Source organism: Ictalurus punctatus, chromosome 4 (genome assembly GCF_001660625.3).
Source record: "Ictalurus punctatus breed USDA103 chromosome 4, Coco_2.0, whole genome shotgun sequence".
Taxonomy (NCBI): domain Eukaryota; kingdom Metazoa; phylum Chordata; class Actinopteri; order Siluriformes; family Ictaluridae; genus Ictalurus; species Ictalurus punctatus.
The window spans coordinates 15,580,753-15,597,441 of record NC_071284.1 but is presented as its reverse complement, the minus strand read 5'-3'; the positions used below and the strand labels follow the sequence as shown (position 1 = coordinate 15,597,441).

The 16,689-nt window shown below is 39.5% G+C and overlaps 1 protein-coding gene across 4 annotated transcripts in view; it reads right to left on the bottom strand.

Annotated features, from left to right (window-relative positions):
• Positions 1–872: 872 nt before the first annotated feature.
• The window catches only part of cbfb (core-binding factor subunit beta), a 52,290-nt gene continuing 36,473 nt past the window's right edge, over positions 873–16,689 (bottom strand). Inside the window, exons 4-7 of one of the 4 annotated variants that reach the window (XM_047155110.2) lie at positions 11,129–11,245; positions 10,909–11,004; positions 10,356–10,403; positions 873–3,671 (exon numbers count right to left, since the gene is read on the bottom strand). In XM_047155110.2, coding sequence (XP_047011066.1) covers positions 10,374–10,403; positions 10,909–11,004; positions 11,129–11,245 — 243 coding nt within the window. In that variant the 3' untranslated portion in view covers positions 873–3,671; positions 10,356–10,373. Of the gene's footprint in view, positions 3,677–10,355; positions 10,404–10,908; positions 11,005–11,128; positions 11,246–16,689 lie in introns of all 4 variants that reach the window. The other 3 variants (XM_047155109.2, XM_047155108.2, XM_047155107.2) reach the window with 3 other exon arrangements.

The following is a 16,689-nucleotide window of genomic DNA, read 5'->3' as shown; positions in this document are numbered from 1 at the left end:
CTAAGAATACCATCAGTCTAAAAACTACATTTTAGTCTAAAAAGGACCTCTGTTGGCAGGTAATATAGTAACAAAAACACAGACAACGACTTTGTTTTTTAGTGAAAAGTGATCATTTAAGTACTTTAGGAAGAGGTGGGTCTTTAGATGTCGTTTGAAGACTGCCAGTGACTCAGCTGTCCGGACAACTAGGGAAAGTTCATTCCACCACCTAGGTTCCAGAACAGAGAAAAGTCTTGATGCATGCCTTCCTTGTACCCTGAGAGATGGTGGCACCATTCTATATATTATCATTATCAGATAAGAACATTGAAATCAAGTCTTATGGATTGGGAAGGATGTTGCAATGGACTTTAACAGGAAACATGGAAAGCACATCACACACGACACTGTTGCCAAACTTGGAGCCAAAGTTGCTGTGTGTTTACAAAGAAATGGCAATCATGTAGAGGGTTTTTGTAAATAAAGTAAAATGACATTTTATTAGAAAGTGTTAATTTTCCCTTAAGTAGGGAGACTTTTGGGGCACCCTGTTTAGTATTGTTTTGCTATTGGGTTACTACAGTTACGCCTTAAACTTCCAGTTTATTAACCTTACTATTAAATATGAATTATCCATCTTAGTGAAACTAATATGTATGAAAGGGTATGTAGTTGTTTTGATTGAAGAATATAATTCAATGGGTCCTGGGCATTTAAGAGGCTAATGTCCACAAATTTGTTATTTTAAAGATCAGAAAATCTCCTGATAGCAGAAACAAATCACTGAAATGTAAGCACATAAAGTTTCATATCCAACAGTTTCACAGTATTAAAAGTACAGTGACAGCATTTCCCATAAAGAGTATGGCCCTCATGGAGACTGTACGTAATTCATTTGTAAAAAGTTTATTTAGAAACAAGTCAAACATAACACTTCAGTTAACAGTCCTCCCTGTTTAAAAATGGGGGGAAAGCTTAAACCATACAACATAGAAAAAGCATCCTTAAGCCCTGATGGAATTAAGGAAAAAAAAAAAAAAAGCAATAAAAACAGAATTACATAATTCTTCATAGCATGACCTGAAAATGAATAGGCAATCCTCCAATAACTTAAACGACAATTTAAGAAAATAAACCATTTATTTAAAAAAAAAAAAAAAAAAAATGAAATGTGTGAAAATCCATTCCCTGGTGTGTATCTTGTCTTAATGCCAGCATTAAGTAAAAGGTTGATGCAGAATCTCAGAATGTTATGAGGTGCAACAATGGTAGTTTTTGACACACAGCACAAGACACACCTGGCAGGGGGGAAAGAGGGAGTGTGAGAGGGTTTCCTATTTCCTGCTGGATAGTACAAGGAAGAATTAAGATATGGCAGTAACACCAGCTCGAGGCTGACCACTAAGTTAGCTGAATTGTTTGGAAAAAATATATATATGGGACCTTCAAAGTGACCATTTCTCTGATAATTTGGTGATAACAATGACCATTGTAGTAATAGTCAAGCAGAGACGACATTAACTTGGAGCCATCAGATCATTTTTGCGCACATACATCTTGCTATGAAACTTTTTGGTTGTAGCTAGGAGGTAGGCTATGATTGAGTAATAGGCTACATCTCAAAACCAATTTGAGAGACATACTGAGTACTGCATTTTTGACCTAGAATGAGCTACCTGCATCATTTCAATGAGGTAATGCAGTTTCAATTTGATTATTAAAGGCAAATAAATGCACGAAAATGTTCAGAGGATTCACCTCTATTGATCTATTTCCACCTTACTGTGCCGTACCTGTACTTGTTTGAGTTTCCTTTCAAACCTACAAATAACATGACCCCCCCCCCCCCCCCCCCCCCAAAAAAAGCAATGTTGCGTTAACATTGTTCCAAAGTTTAATAAGATTACAAAGATTACTTTTGACCCAGCTCTTACTAATAGCTCAGATGTAGTCCAAGTAATATTAGTCATTTAGTAATAAATTACATATTGAGTGGCATGGCTGACTACACAGACTAGAAACAAAACATGAAACAGATTCAAGCATGCTGTGTTGAACGCTGCATCAGACACGCACTTTTGCCGTAGCACACTGAGCCTGCATCTCCTCAGTCCTTTATAAAGCAGTATTCATTATGGCCACTAAATTTTGTTTAGTGTGTTCTTTAAGGCTACATTGATTTTGGTAACATCACCTAAGACCACGAAATTACAAAAGCCTCAATATGAACATACTTACAAATAATTCTATTTGAACAGTTGTTTAACACACTACAGGTATTCAAAACTCAAATACAATATCATTTGAAGTGATTTTTTTTTATGAATATTGGTATATATCTCCTTTGGACAAAAAAAAAAAAAAAATTCAACATTTCAAACTTGACCAGTCTCTCAGCTCAGTCTTCAGCTTTGAGTGATTTTCTTTCCTTACTAATGACACCAATCTTCATCTTCCTTAAGTAAATCATTCACCCTGTATTCTTTTAACAAGAGCTCCAGAAAACCAAAGGACCAAAATCCTGAAGATAAAAGAGCAAAAACAGAAATCTTGAAACATTATGATGTCGCGATTTAACTTAAAAAGCTAATGTTGCATATTTTGATCATATTTTCTGGAGCGAGTTCAAACAAGCAGCACCAGTTGGGGGCGGGGGGGGGGGGGGGGGGGGGGGGGTGGGGGGGTGGGGGGGGGGGGGCTAGCCTACATTTTCTGTCAAAGGCAGACAAAAAAAAGGATCTTGAATTGGTACAAACGTGAAAAACATGACAAAATGGAATAATAAAAGATGGAAGCCAATATGAGCTGGTTGACCTTAATATGCGCTTCCTGCTGCTTGGTGCTTTCAAAGGGTGTTTTGATGTACGCTAACCAGAAAAGAGTGGAAGATACTGAGAACATGGGGGATGATGACAAAATGATAAGCCTTCCTTGTCAACAAGATCAGCAGCTTCTTCGACTTTTTTGTTTTTCCTGTTCTGTTTTTCACCAACTTATAGCGCAAATTTAACTAGCAATGATTTACTGGTTTCTCCTACAAAAGCGCAAGGACACACAAGTTTATATATATATATATATATATATATATATATATATATATATATATATATATATATATATACATACATACATATATATAAAATAAAAAATACAAAAAAGTAAACATTTTGACTTTCACACAAATATGACTAAAAATAATAAGAATGCCATTTCATTACAATAGTGCCAAAAAAAAAGGAAAATAAGATAGCTTGCATAGGGGGATGAATGAAAATGTAGGTAGGAACACTTACTGGAAGGCAACATGGGAACTTATTTGAAAGTATCATATAGTGCAAAACCCCAAGAAGGAACCGGAGGGTGTGGGGGTGGGAATAATGAAATACAACATATCCCACATAACCAGGTTAATATCAGCCCAAACCGACATACACCTTGTCAGAACTTTTTATCAAGGGAGTACTATGACCCCCCCCCCCTACCCAAACTGCCCACCCCCCCTTTCCCACCCCCACATGTGGACTTTGGTCTCTTGTGTAATTATTTGGGGCGATGGAGTTGTGAGATTGTTGTGGTGAGGGAGATGGTGTCACCCTTTCCCTGCCCACTGGATTGTTGATTGCCGTTAGCGCATCTTGTGATCGTCAGTGTTGCCCATGTTGGAGCCAGGGCTGGGGTCCTGCTGTCGCCTGGGCTGTGCCACACACACACAAACACAAACACACACACACACACATGGAGAACACAGTTAACATTAATGGAGTGGTGGGTAATTTGAACATTAGTCAACGTTTGATATAGCTTTAATTACACCTTAAACATGGACAATGCTGTAATCACGGACACCACAGAATACTCTCACTACCTCTGCCTTTCATTCGGGACATCTCTGGGTTAAAATACAAGGACTCCTGAAGCGTGTAATATGTTAGCCAGTTGTAGGCTTATCTGCACTTTAATTGAAAACTGAACCAAGTTGTGGTTTTTATGTATGTAAATTCAGAAGTTAATTACTAAGAGTAAATTAACATTGTGCCATTTATACAAGAAGTGATTACATGTGATGAAACCGAATGGCAGCACTGGGATTTGAACTCGTGACCTTCCAATCAGTAGTCCAACTGAACCACTGAGCTACTACAATACACAAACCAGTATGTGCTGAATGAGCCAAATTCTATTTCCTAAAATTCACATGCAACACACAACAGATACAGCAGAGGGCAGCAGAGCTCAGCTCCACTGCAGACTAAAAATGGAGAAACTTTTTTTTGTTTGAGTGACAGGCAGTCATTAGCCATCAAATCATTTAAAAATAAAAGGGTGACTGCTGCCCCGTATCACTGATACATATGTTTATGCGCATATGCCTAAATCTCTCCCAACATAGACGTCGAGACATGGACAGGGCAGACTGACAGGCAGACGGTAAGGAGGAGAGGCAGACATAGAGGCAGACATCGTGTGAGCTCATCGTCCACCTGACTAACCGTTATAGCAGCTTCTAAGCCTGGAGCTGATCTAAACTTTTATTTCTCAACCTCCATGCATAAACCTTATCCATAAACAATAAAGCATGAAGTCTGCTGTAGTTTTTTCTTTTTCTTTCCTGATGTGATCATGCTGGCATATGAGGATGATTCAGCAATAACTCAAGTCCATTATGCCTTTTTTCACTGCCTTTTTCCACTTCCATTACTCACTCACATTGCGGTTAGTGAGAGCAAAATGAGAAGAGGTTTTAATTCAAAGAGCTTTGAGTTTCTAAATGCATACATACAAATTATAGTCTCCGTGCACTGTAAATAGAAGTTAAACATTACATATTTAAACTGTTCAACATCGTGTCATTCGAACCTTTGAAATGTTGACAAAGCTCTAAATTACCCCTCACTCCAAATGTGACTCTAGGACATCTTTTTGCTCTGAGCACAACAAACCAAAATACTTATAAGCAACCAGAAAATTTAGTATTTGTAGTAGTTTTTTTTTTTTTTTAAATACGCTGCTTTAACCACACTTTTACAGTTACAAGACAGAGTGGCTATTTGTACTGTTCTACGAAAGTGAATTTTAAACATTCAATCATCATTTTGGAGTGAAATTGCCCCACAGCAACAACAGTGGACTATAGCGAGTAGCTTAGAAACAAGCTAGCTAGCGGACAAAAGCGGCTAAAGTTAGTGATCGTTATAATGTTGATGGTTACCTTCTCAGAACAGCGATTAGTATGGTCAGTGTTATGGATTTAATCATGTTCTATCTGTATATTAACTGATCTGAAGCTAAAACTGCTATAAACTCATTTAAAGGGGTAATTTATACTATGCACAGTGCGCGAGGCCATATTGTTTTGACGCCACTTCATGAATAGGGAAAGAACTGGTAGTTGAGAAGACCACCCCAAGCTGACGAGTTGAAATTTCAAGTTGAGGGGGTGTTTTCAGTGGATTTGACCAGTTGCAGGCAGGGAATTACAAGCTGCAACTTCATCTCGAACACAGCATAAACACTGGGGTAAGTGGTTGCGTGTGTGTGTGTGTGTGTGCGTGTGTCCATATCAAGAGAAAACAATATCGATCATATGGAGCCAAGCAGGAGTGTTTGCCTGTACCGCAAGTCAATAGAGCTTAGATTAGGCTGGGCGAGACAGCAATCCTAATGAAGATGATCAATACTAATGATATATTAATACTTTCTGGGCCTGAGCATCAGTCATGCACTAATCCCACCTGCAGTAAAGGCCGAAAGTTGGATGAAAAATGGCCCATCTATTCTCCATCCATCAGAGAGAAGGCCATTAAACTCTTACCCCCATCCCCCCAACTCGTACATCTCTGTGGTGGGACCACACACTCACACGCTCTCACATGCACAAAATGCTGTAAATATTACACATGCGGACAGAAAAGCGAGTCTCTCGGTCACACACACTCAACATCATCTCAGTCATACCAAGGCTGATTCTGTTCACTCTAAACAACATATGTTCTCATTTGCAAAGCAAGCCTCGCCTTCTTTCTCAGATCAATGTCGTACCACCCCTACCCTGTTATTTCAGCAGCCGTTTCTGCACAAAATAGAGGGCTGTATGTCAGATGAGCGTCCTGGCCAGATTCAAGCCATTATTCCCTTAGCCAGAATAAATAAAGGGGGACAGGGAGCTGGAAAGAAGAGAAAAGCTCCAGAGCCACAATCTCAAAAGAACCATCACGATCCAATGACGATATATTGGCAGTAGGATGAGAAAGTGTTTATTAAAATATAATTCAAGGGGTACAGAGATTATGGATTGCCTTAGCTGTCATGGATGAAAATTTTTGATTTTCATCCCCACTAGAAATGCATTAAAAATGATATAACATGATTGATTTTCTAAGTGTTCACTAGAAGGATTGGCCCAACCATGCTGGAACTCCCACAGGGCTTTCCAACATGACAGCAGAATGTATTATTATATACACACTGCCAGTTTTATACACACGATATTTTAATATTTTTGTTTAAATAGCAGCATATTAAATACTCTACATTTGAAAATCTAACCAAGAAAAAAAGATGTGTGAATCAAGAAAGGTTTATTATTAAATGCTAACTGAATTGCAAAATGTTAGAAATAACCTGATTTTATTGGTACAATCTAGATCTAATTTAATCAGAAAAGGCCTTGGAAATTCAATGGCCTTGGAAATCATTCAAATTAGGAATGCATCGAGTGGGTATAGAAAAGAATCACCCCTTACAAAATGCTCACTTGTTTTTTTTTTTTTTGCTTTACAGCCTGAATTGAAAATCAGAAAAGAAGATTTTTCCCATTTCACCTTACAGCATCCAAGCGAAAGAACTAGAATAACTTGGTGTGCTAAAGGATCTCCCCGTTAGATCATCACTTGTGAACTTAATCAGGTATAACTAATCACCTTCTGGATCGCACACCGAGGAAACTGGCTTCCACCTGTGATCAACTGTAATGATGTTGATTAATTCCAAATAAAAGCAGCTATATAACATTCCGATGCTTGATGGCACATTTCAAAACAAACCAAGCAATCTACTTGGAGTGCCAAGGCACTTTCAAAAGAACTCGAGACAAAGTTGTGGAAAGGCACAAGTCAGGAAAAGATTTCAAAGAAGGCTTTATGCATCCCCAGGAGCACAGTTAAGTCCATAATTAAGAAGTCGAATGTGTGTGGTACCACCAAGAACCTGCTTGGATCAGGCAGTCCTTCTAAACTGGATGAAGCTACCAAGAGGGCAATGAAAACAAGGTGTTACAGGACGTTATGGCAAACAGTGGTCATTGTACGCATGTGACAACAATATTACAAGTGCTCCACAAATCTGTCTTGTATGGGAGGGTTGAAAGAAAAAAGTCTGCTCCTCAAGAAAGGTCACATTAGGTCTCGTTTGAGCTTTGCCAAAAAGGACCTTGAAGATTCTGAAACCAAGTGGAAAAAGGTGCTATAATCAGCATAGACCAAAATCAAACGTTTTGGCCTCAACACCAAACAGTACATCTGACAGAAAGTCAATACCATCCAAACAACACCATACCTACATTAAAGCATGATGGTGCTAGCATCCTATTGTGGTGGTGTTGCCCCTCAGCAGGGACAGGGGCACTTTTCAGGAACGAAGGGACAATGGATGGAGCAAAATACTGACAAATCTAAAATAGTAGAAAAAGTTGTCTGCTCAATTATGCTCCTTTTTGCAGAATAATGGTATCTATGAAGAAATTCAATCAGGTTTCCGGCCCCATCACAGCACAGAGACTGCACTTTGTCAAAATTACAAATGACTTACTTCTAGCATCTGACCAAGGCTGCATTTCACTGCTTGTTCTATGTGATCTTAGTGCTGTGTTCGACACCACAGATCATGACATACTCTTAGATAGATTACAAAACTACATTGGTATTCAGGAACAGGCATTAAAATGGTTTAGATCCTAACTGTCTGATCGCTACCAATTTGTTTGTTTAAATGCTGAAATTTGTAACCTAGCAGTAAAGTATGGTGTGCCACAAGGATCGGTGTTAGACCCCCTGCTGTTTTCTTTATACATGCTGCCCTTGGAAGTATTATTAGAAAACACAGGATTAATTTCCACTGTTATGCTGATGATACTTAGCTATATATTTCTACAAGACCAGATGAAATTTCAAAACAGAATGTGTTAAAGACATTAAAGACGGGATGACTGGTCAGTTTCTTTTACTAAATTCTGATAAAATAGGGAAATCGTTAATTGGACCAAAAATCTGTACACAAAAGCTCTTTGAATACACGATATTTAGAAGGATGTATAGATACTTCATCCACTACAGTTGAAGACCTGAGTGTTATATTAGACAGCAACCTGTCATTTGAAAATCACATTTCCCAGCCTGCTTCCACCTTAGAGATATTGCCAAGCTATGTAACATCTTATCTGTTTCTGATGCAGAAAAACTACTTCATGCGTTCATGACCTCAAGACTAGATTATTGTAATGCACTGCTAGGTGGTTGTCCTGCATCCTCAATAAATAAGCTACAGTTAATCCAAAACGCAGCTGCTAGAGTTCATACCAGATCACGAAAATATGAACACGTTACCCCAATTTCATGATCTCTACACTGGTTACCTGTTAAGTTCTGTATCGATTATGAAATACTGCTACTCACCTATAAAGCCCTAAACGGCCACGCTCCTTTATATTTAACCAATCTTCTATCACGTTACAATCCTTCACGCTCTTTAAGATCGCAAAACTCTGGACTCTGGATCATAACGTGGATATCAAAGTCTACCAAAGGAGGCAGAGCTTTTTCATATTTAGCTCCTAAACTCTGGAATAGCCTTCCTGATAATGTTCGGGGTTCAGACACACACTCTCAGTTTAAATCCAGATTAAAAACACATTTCTTGAACCTAGCATTCACATAACGCATCTCATAATCTTGTTATGCGGTCATCTCTGATAAAACGATAACAAATGCATATGGTTATCGCTGCCTAAAATTCAATGGACAGCAGCCACGCTAATCCTTCTTCATTTGTTTCCTGTTCCTATCAGTGAATGTGCCAGCTCCAGCTCAGAACCAGCCTCTGTGAAGATTCCAGATGATGCCAACGCCTGCGAAGATGCTGGATTATACCAACGCTCTGCACGTGTCGCCCCTGGGATAGCAGTGGGTCTGAACCGTACTGCTCTCCGGGCCAGACTGGACCGTCCTGGTGCCCTGCTTCTGTAGTTCTCGTCGCTTAGAGGCTAGTCACTGTTACTGAGGATGACCCCATATGGACAGCGTAGGGACACTTGGAAGCCGTGGAGATGGCATTGGACTGCAATTGATGTGGGCAGTTTTGGTGCGGTGTCTTTTTGTGCCCGGGTCTCCATCAGTGGACAGTGCACGAGTTCAGCAGAACAGACTTCATGTTGAGACTGTGTGGTGAATCTCCTGATTACACAGCTGCAGTTTTGTTTTATCATGGAGCACACAGTTATAGAAGGGACTTATTTTTAAATACACTATCCGTTGTTACCCAAATGAGGATGGGTTCCTTTTTGATTCAAGGTTTCTTCCTCATATCATCTCAGGGACTTTTTCTTCTGTAAGGAAGAGTGGGCAAATTTTGCTGAGACTAGGTGTGTAAAGATGGTACAGAAGTATCCAAACAGATGCAAGGCTGTAATTAAAGCAAAAGGTGCTTCCATGAAGTATTACTGTATGGGGTAATCCTTCGTTGCTCTTAGTTATTCTCCTTATTTATTTATTATTGTTATTTTTTTTTTTCTTTTACTTGTATATTGTAAGGTCCAATTAATAAATAAAGCTGGAAAAACGTCTATACCCACTGTAGCACAGCACATATTTACATTGTCTTTATCTATACAGAGTCTTTATCTATAGTCTTGACACCTTTCCCCTCTTTGATAAAGCACTCATGTAGAGCACCATTAAGATCTGAACGCGAGAAATTAACAAATTCCACGAAGATTTCGCTTTCCTAATTTAACTGCTATTCTGTATCATTTTGTTTGGTCTGTGGCAACAATATCGATTCAATGCTAATAAAACAACTCTAGGTGTTCAATGACATTTGACTGGTGGTGATCGTGGCTGAGGTTTTGTAATATAATTGAAAACAGAAAGTGCAGAAACACATACTGAGCATGAATACACAGAACAAGCTGCTTAATGCATGCACATGCTCTAATAGAACATCTTCACAAAAGACAAACCTCATGCAGTCTCTCGCTTTCACACAACACACACGCACGCACACTCACACTCACGCACACGCACATACGCACGCACACACTTACAGGCACAGACATGGTTTAGTGCATTACACAGGGATAGAGAGAAGCAGAAGAGACAGACCCTGGTCCGTGAATGCCATCAGTCCCAGATTTTTGATGCCACAGGGTCCTAAAAAACACAATTTGGTTTTCATCTTAGGAGCGCAGTTTGGACTTCAGAATGATTCTGTACTAAGCAAAGATTCTGCATGCACTGAGCCACAAGTCAACAAGTAAAGCACATATATTGCACACACACACACACACACACACACACGCACACACACACACACACACACACAGACACGCTTAACCTTAGCTATTACTCAGTTGCAATTTAGCATATACCCTTTTATATTAGCTCATTACAGAAGTAACAATTAGTTTTAAGCAGTATACATTGTGTTAGTGGCTGTAATGAAAATGCTAGAAGAATATGTATACCTGCAGGACAACAGAAAATACAGCAAGGAAAGATAGAACACACACACATATTCATACACACCAAACAGGGTTACCTTTTTTGTCCCACCACAACTTTAAATATACACAATATGCTGTTGTGTATGCATGCACTAACCTGTCCGTTAAAGATGACGCATTCACCACTACCACACACGTACGTTTACACTCACCTCTAGGTCCTCACGGTGTGAACGATCCCTGTCCTCAAAATCACGAGTCCTCCTGCGAGCCTCCTCAAAGGCAGCCTGAGCAAGAGCATCCTCATGCTTCACACACACACACACACACACACACAAAGAAGGAATATCATACCATGTCAGTGCATATGAAAAATGAGAAACAGCTGTATTAAAAGCACATTATATGCTGTCTTATGTCTTCTGGTTATACCTGTGCTCGTTCATCATCATATTCTAAACAGCCCATCCCATCCAGACGCTGCAGGTCAATCCAGCCTCTCCAAATCACACACACTCCGTTTAAGATCATTGGGGCCTTCAGGTACACCTGTGTACACGCACAAAGATACATACGACGTGGTTCTAATAAATGATTGCAGCGCAACATCCAAGTGTACACAGAAGCACTGTTAAAAACAATGCACTGACGTGTCCAAGCCATAAAGTCTTGGTATAAACATGAGGCCATACATTTACTTTGTAAAAAATAAATAAATAAAATTTAAAAAGCCAACCACCCGATCAAACACAAACACAAAAGTTACAAATACTGAATGAGTATTAGTGGCGTTTTTTTTTTGTGTATCAACTGGAATTTGATTTAAAATTAAGGGGAATGAATGATTATATAAAAATGTACCCAACGAATGTCAAAACCAACTACTCTACGACTGTACCCGCAAATGAAAACACCTCACTGTGTCATGTCCGGACACACAAAGGCCCATTTGAATTGTAAAATATGTGGCTCAGTCTTCAATGCTTTGACAGATGCGTATATAATCCACTGTTTGTGTGTGTGTGTGTGTGTGTGTGTGTGGGTGGGTGTGTGTGTGGGGTGTGTTTTTGCCCATAGCATCATGCTCTGTTGTTAACTTCCTGTGATGAAACTATTTATTTTTAGAGACTAGAGTAGCAGCAGGAAAGACTACACTGACGCTCTCTTAGCAGACATGAGCAAAGCCAAGTCTGAATTTATTTATACTGATCAGGGGCAATGGTACACCGGGTACATGATTACATCCATGTGTCTGTGTGAGAGAGATAGAGTGAGAAAGAGAGAGTGTGAGAGAGAGCGAGAGTGAGAGAGTGAGAGGGTCTGGTGTAAATGTGCAAGACATGTTGTGGAGGAGATGCAGGTGAGATGCATGGAGAGAGAGAGAGAGAGAGAGAGAGAGAGAGAGAGAGAGACAGAGAGGTGGGGGAGAGAGAGACAGAGGGCAAAGTGAGTGAGAGAAATTGGGCGTGGGGGTTAAAGCTGGCTCTAAGCCACAGCGGTATCATGTGTCAGAATTCAAGCTGAGACAAAAGTGTGCAGTCTATCAGTCCAGGACTGCTGTTTGTTTCTGTACATGGTGCATGACACACTTACACACACTCACACACTCTCTCACACTCTCTCACACACAGACACAGACACACACACACGCACACTATACAAACGTTTGCATAGAAGCTGCCAAAACCATACAGACACCCAAAATGAAGGCAGAAGTTCCAACACAGTGGTATAAAGTCTACAGCAGCACAGAGCTGTTAAAACCCAAATCACACAGTAGTGTGTGAATGGTCACTGGACACGTCTCTGCCAGTCAACACGTGCGTCCCAGAAACACAAACAGCACAAGCTTTGTGCATCACTAGACGTCTTTACTACAGTGTTTTAACCGTCTTCCTCCTTCTCCCTTCTTTACTGTATGTGCGTCAGCTGTGAGGAAAGGATATCCTGCGTTTCCTCTGTAGTAAGTGTAGTAAGGACCCCAAAAGGGCCAAATAAGTAAGGAATTAAACAGGACAGGGCATGCTGTTATAGTGAAATAGCAAAAAGAGAAAAGTCCTTTGTCCTGAAGACCGTCAGTGGAAATCGTAAACGAACATCTTTACCTGACCTCTACAAAGTGCCGACACTAAAGAGTCCTTCCCTGAATGTTAAACAAGCATCTCCTGATAGAAAGCTCATAGAACAATTTAAAAGGACCCGCATCAACAGATATGCTTGTTAACGAACAGTTTTCACTAAATTTGTTGAGCATCTGCCAAACGGGTCCCTGTGTTTCATAGAAACAATATTAGAGCACATTAACATAAAACTATATATGCTGCTGTTATAGAAAATGAATTAACAACAGATTTTGGCGAATCAGATTAGAGAGCTTAACAGTTCTCTGGAATCTTGAAAAACTTCACTTGTACAAATCAGGTAGATACTAAAAAAAATACATAAGTGGTTAAAAATACTATCAAGCACAATTCTAAATGTATGAAACGTTTAGAAATTTGCCAGTAATCGCAAAATGAACACACTGTCCACCTACACAGTGAGGAGGATAGTAAAGCAAAGAAAAAGCCCAAAGCTTACCGTTTTATTTAGATCAAACAAGCTGCATGGGGAAAAAATGCAAGAAAGAAGTCCTGCCTGAGAGCATTTCACAAACTGCAGTGGTTGAACTTCACCATGTGATATTACTACAACTGGCATAATATGTTGTGGTCAGATGAGACCAATTAAAATTTTTTTTTTTGGTCATACAGACCATCAGCATGTTTGGCAACAAAAGGGAACTGAATACAATGAAAAAGCACCTGATATCCAATGTACAACCTGAAGGTTGATCAGTGATGCTTGAGGGCTGTTTCGTGAATGGTGGTTCAGGATCACATGTGAAGATTGATGGCATTATGAATTTTGCTAAGCAGAATAAACTGAAAAACTTGGCTGCTTCTGTCAGGAGGTACAGAGTTGGCCATAAAGTTTTCAACAAGATGCTGAGACGAATCAGCACATTAATGGTTAAAGAAACACAAACACAAAGAGTCCGCAAAGACTATAAAATGTCCTTGTATGTTTAGAATACTTCCTTCACTTTCTTTACTGGTCTTTACGTTTACCTTGAAGGCTGTCATGGCTGAGAGACGGCGGACATTCCGTATCTACATCTTGCAGGAGTAGCTTGCGCAATCAGTGAATTGGCAGGAGCAGCTGGCGCTATGCTACAGGCAATAGCGTTGTTCTCACCGTCTTCCTGTTATACACGGTTGTGGTTCTTCCTCACTTGTGACATAGTCAGAAAGTATGTGGTATTAGTGTCTGCAAATGACACTGATTCAGACCAGTTATGGATGACTCGTAAGAACCAGAGCAAACGACCAGCAATGTTTTAAACATACACACTGCCTGTCCTTCCGTTGTATGTTTAAATACATATACCTGATCAGACATGCTGACGGGGCTTATACCTATAGCTGTATGGGATATTTGCTTTTAATTCCCGTGCAGGCTTTCTTAGGGAAGGTTGCAGTGTTGTTGTGTCTGAAGTGATCCAGTGCAACAACACAAAATGCCAGAGGTTAGTAGGAACCATACCTTCAATCTATATATCTTTTAAGGTAGACACTGCTCATCCCACCAATTCATTAGTGGCATGGTGCTAGGGCGCACTGCAAAGATGATGGAGCGCTTTTTTGTTTTTAACTCCAGTAAAGTCGTGTCTATTCTAAGTAACAATTACTATAACAGCTACATTACAGTCACCACTTCAGTTGTACTGGTTCAATGATCCTAAAGTTTAGCCTCCCCTGTTCATCCTCCATCTTGGCTTTCATTGAATATGGCTATGAGGCTACACCTGGAAATTTACACAACATCACTCTTGACATTATTTTACTAGAATGTCATTTAAGGCTGTCATACTGAGATTTTGGCCCGGTGTCATGTCGTCACTCGCTCTCATCACAAAAACCATTTACCAGCAGCCAAACAAACTACAACCCAGTCATGATTACTTCCTCAGCTCACAATCACCGGATGTCTAACTCGGCAGACCTGTATTCAATCACACGCACCTTTTAAACAGACTGGACTTTCATTCACTCAGAGCGTTGTCTCGTTCCTAGCACACTTCTAGAGATGATACCAAGCCTCTGTTTACAGTTTGCTTCTCTGGACTTTCGGATTGTTTGCAAGTGTTTTCAATAATTTGCATTTGTATCCAACTCTGGCCTCGTACCTGACATGCAGTTAGGCTTAAATTTCTTTAGTTAGTCAAGCCACAACAGACTTGACTTTAGACCAGCAGCCTTGCCCTAGACTCCTGCTTTTGTTATACTTCTTTAGTGTACTATGCCAAATGCTTGAATAGACTAGGGGGTGAATTTTGGTTATTACCCGATTACCGAAATTCAGAGACCTACATCTGTCTCCATTCTTCATGCTACTTTCAAGGCATTTCTCTATTGTACAACTGGTAAAAACCACCAGAAACACGCCCTCTAGTTGAAATTTCAACTCGTAAACCAGGGTGGTCTACCAGTTCAACTACCGGTTCTTTCCCCGTTTACGGCGTGACGTGAAATCTACATTGCCGTACACAATGTGAACAGTGTAAAGTACCTCTTTAGACCTTTCAATTTGTCCTTTCAAAATGTTTATAACATGATCATCAGCTAATATACAGACACAGCACTTGCCAAGTTATCACTTACAAGTCATCACGAATGCAATATAACTACAGTGTTGGGTATATATGCTCAGCAGGAGCTCCTTTATGTTGAATATGCCATAGGAATACTATGTATGTGACTTGGACTGTGTTCTCTCATGCTAGATTTTACTTTAATTTTAACATCGCTGTACTTGGTAGCTAGGTGCTCCTATTTCTCAAATAAGTCATATCCAGTGTCCAGTGCTGTACTTGCAAACTATTAATAAAATGTCTAGACCCAACACACATTTACCTACATTTACCACAGTTACCTCACTAGTTACTTGCTGCACTCAGTGACACTGAAATAAGACTCAAAACATTACGTCCTGCAGCATCTATAAGAGTGTATATATTTCACACTGCTCTGTAAAATACACTGAATTAACAAATTATGTTTGAAATCTTCTTAGACAGTGTCTCTCTCGCTCAACATAATGTGAGAAGGTAAAAAAAATCTGACAAAAGCTTTAACATAATCTAGTATTTTAGCTAGGAACCACAGATAAATGGTTCAGATAATTCATGCAGGAGTAGAGGGGAGCGCTGAACACTCTAAAACTCTAAAGCTTTGAGAGTTTAGTATTCAGTTTTTCAGCTGTGTATCTATAGATATTCGAATGTGCGACACATGATACCTAACCTATGTACCTTTACCTTAATGACTAATGTGTCACAGCTCACCGTCATGCTATTCTGTAATAGCAAGTGTTTCAAACTCTCAGAATCTCTGTACTATTCACGCTAAACCACATTTCAAGCTTGCCATCTGTTGTGTTGTCAACGTGCACACACGACATGAGCTAGCACGGATGATGCTCACAGTCACACACCTGATCACCAAATCCCATCAGCTCATGAAAATAAACTCAATAAACCCACATAAAGTAGTTTCTGTGATCCTGTTTGCAAAAGCTAAGTTGAACGAGAGATTAGTTGGAAGACGCAGGCAGCAATGACTGACAATACTGTTCATCAACAGGAAGCAGGCATTTGTGTTTTTATTTTTTGCTGTTATTAATAACTGTTTAGCTAAGACATTATTATTGTTTTATTCATGCAATTTCAATTTATTATTTTATTCAATTTGTCTGCAACAAGTGAATCAAAACTAATCGTGTCTTTTGAGTGTATCCTTTCTCTTCTGAGCTCTCCTTAAGTTTGTCATGCAGCGTTATCTGTCACAAACAAACCGTCTACATCATCTGCTTATTGTAAACATTGAATGTATAAACAAACAGAAGACAGTCAGTATGTTTACATGGACAACAATAGTCCGATATTAACCTGA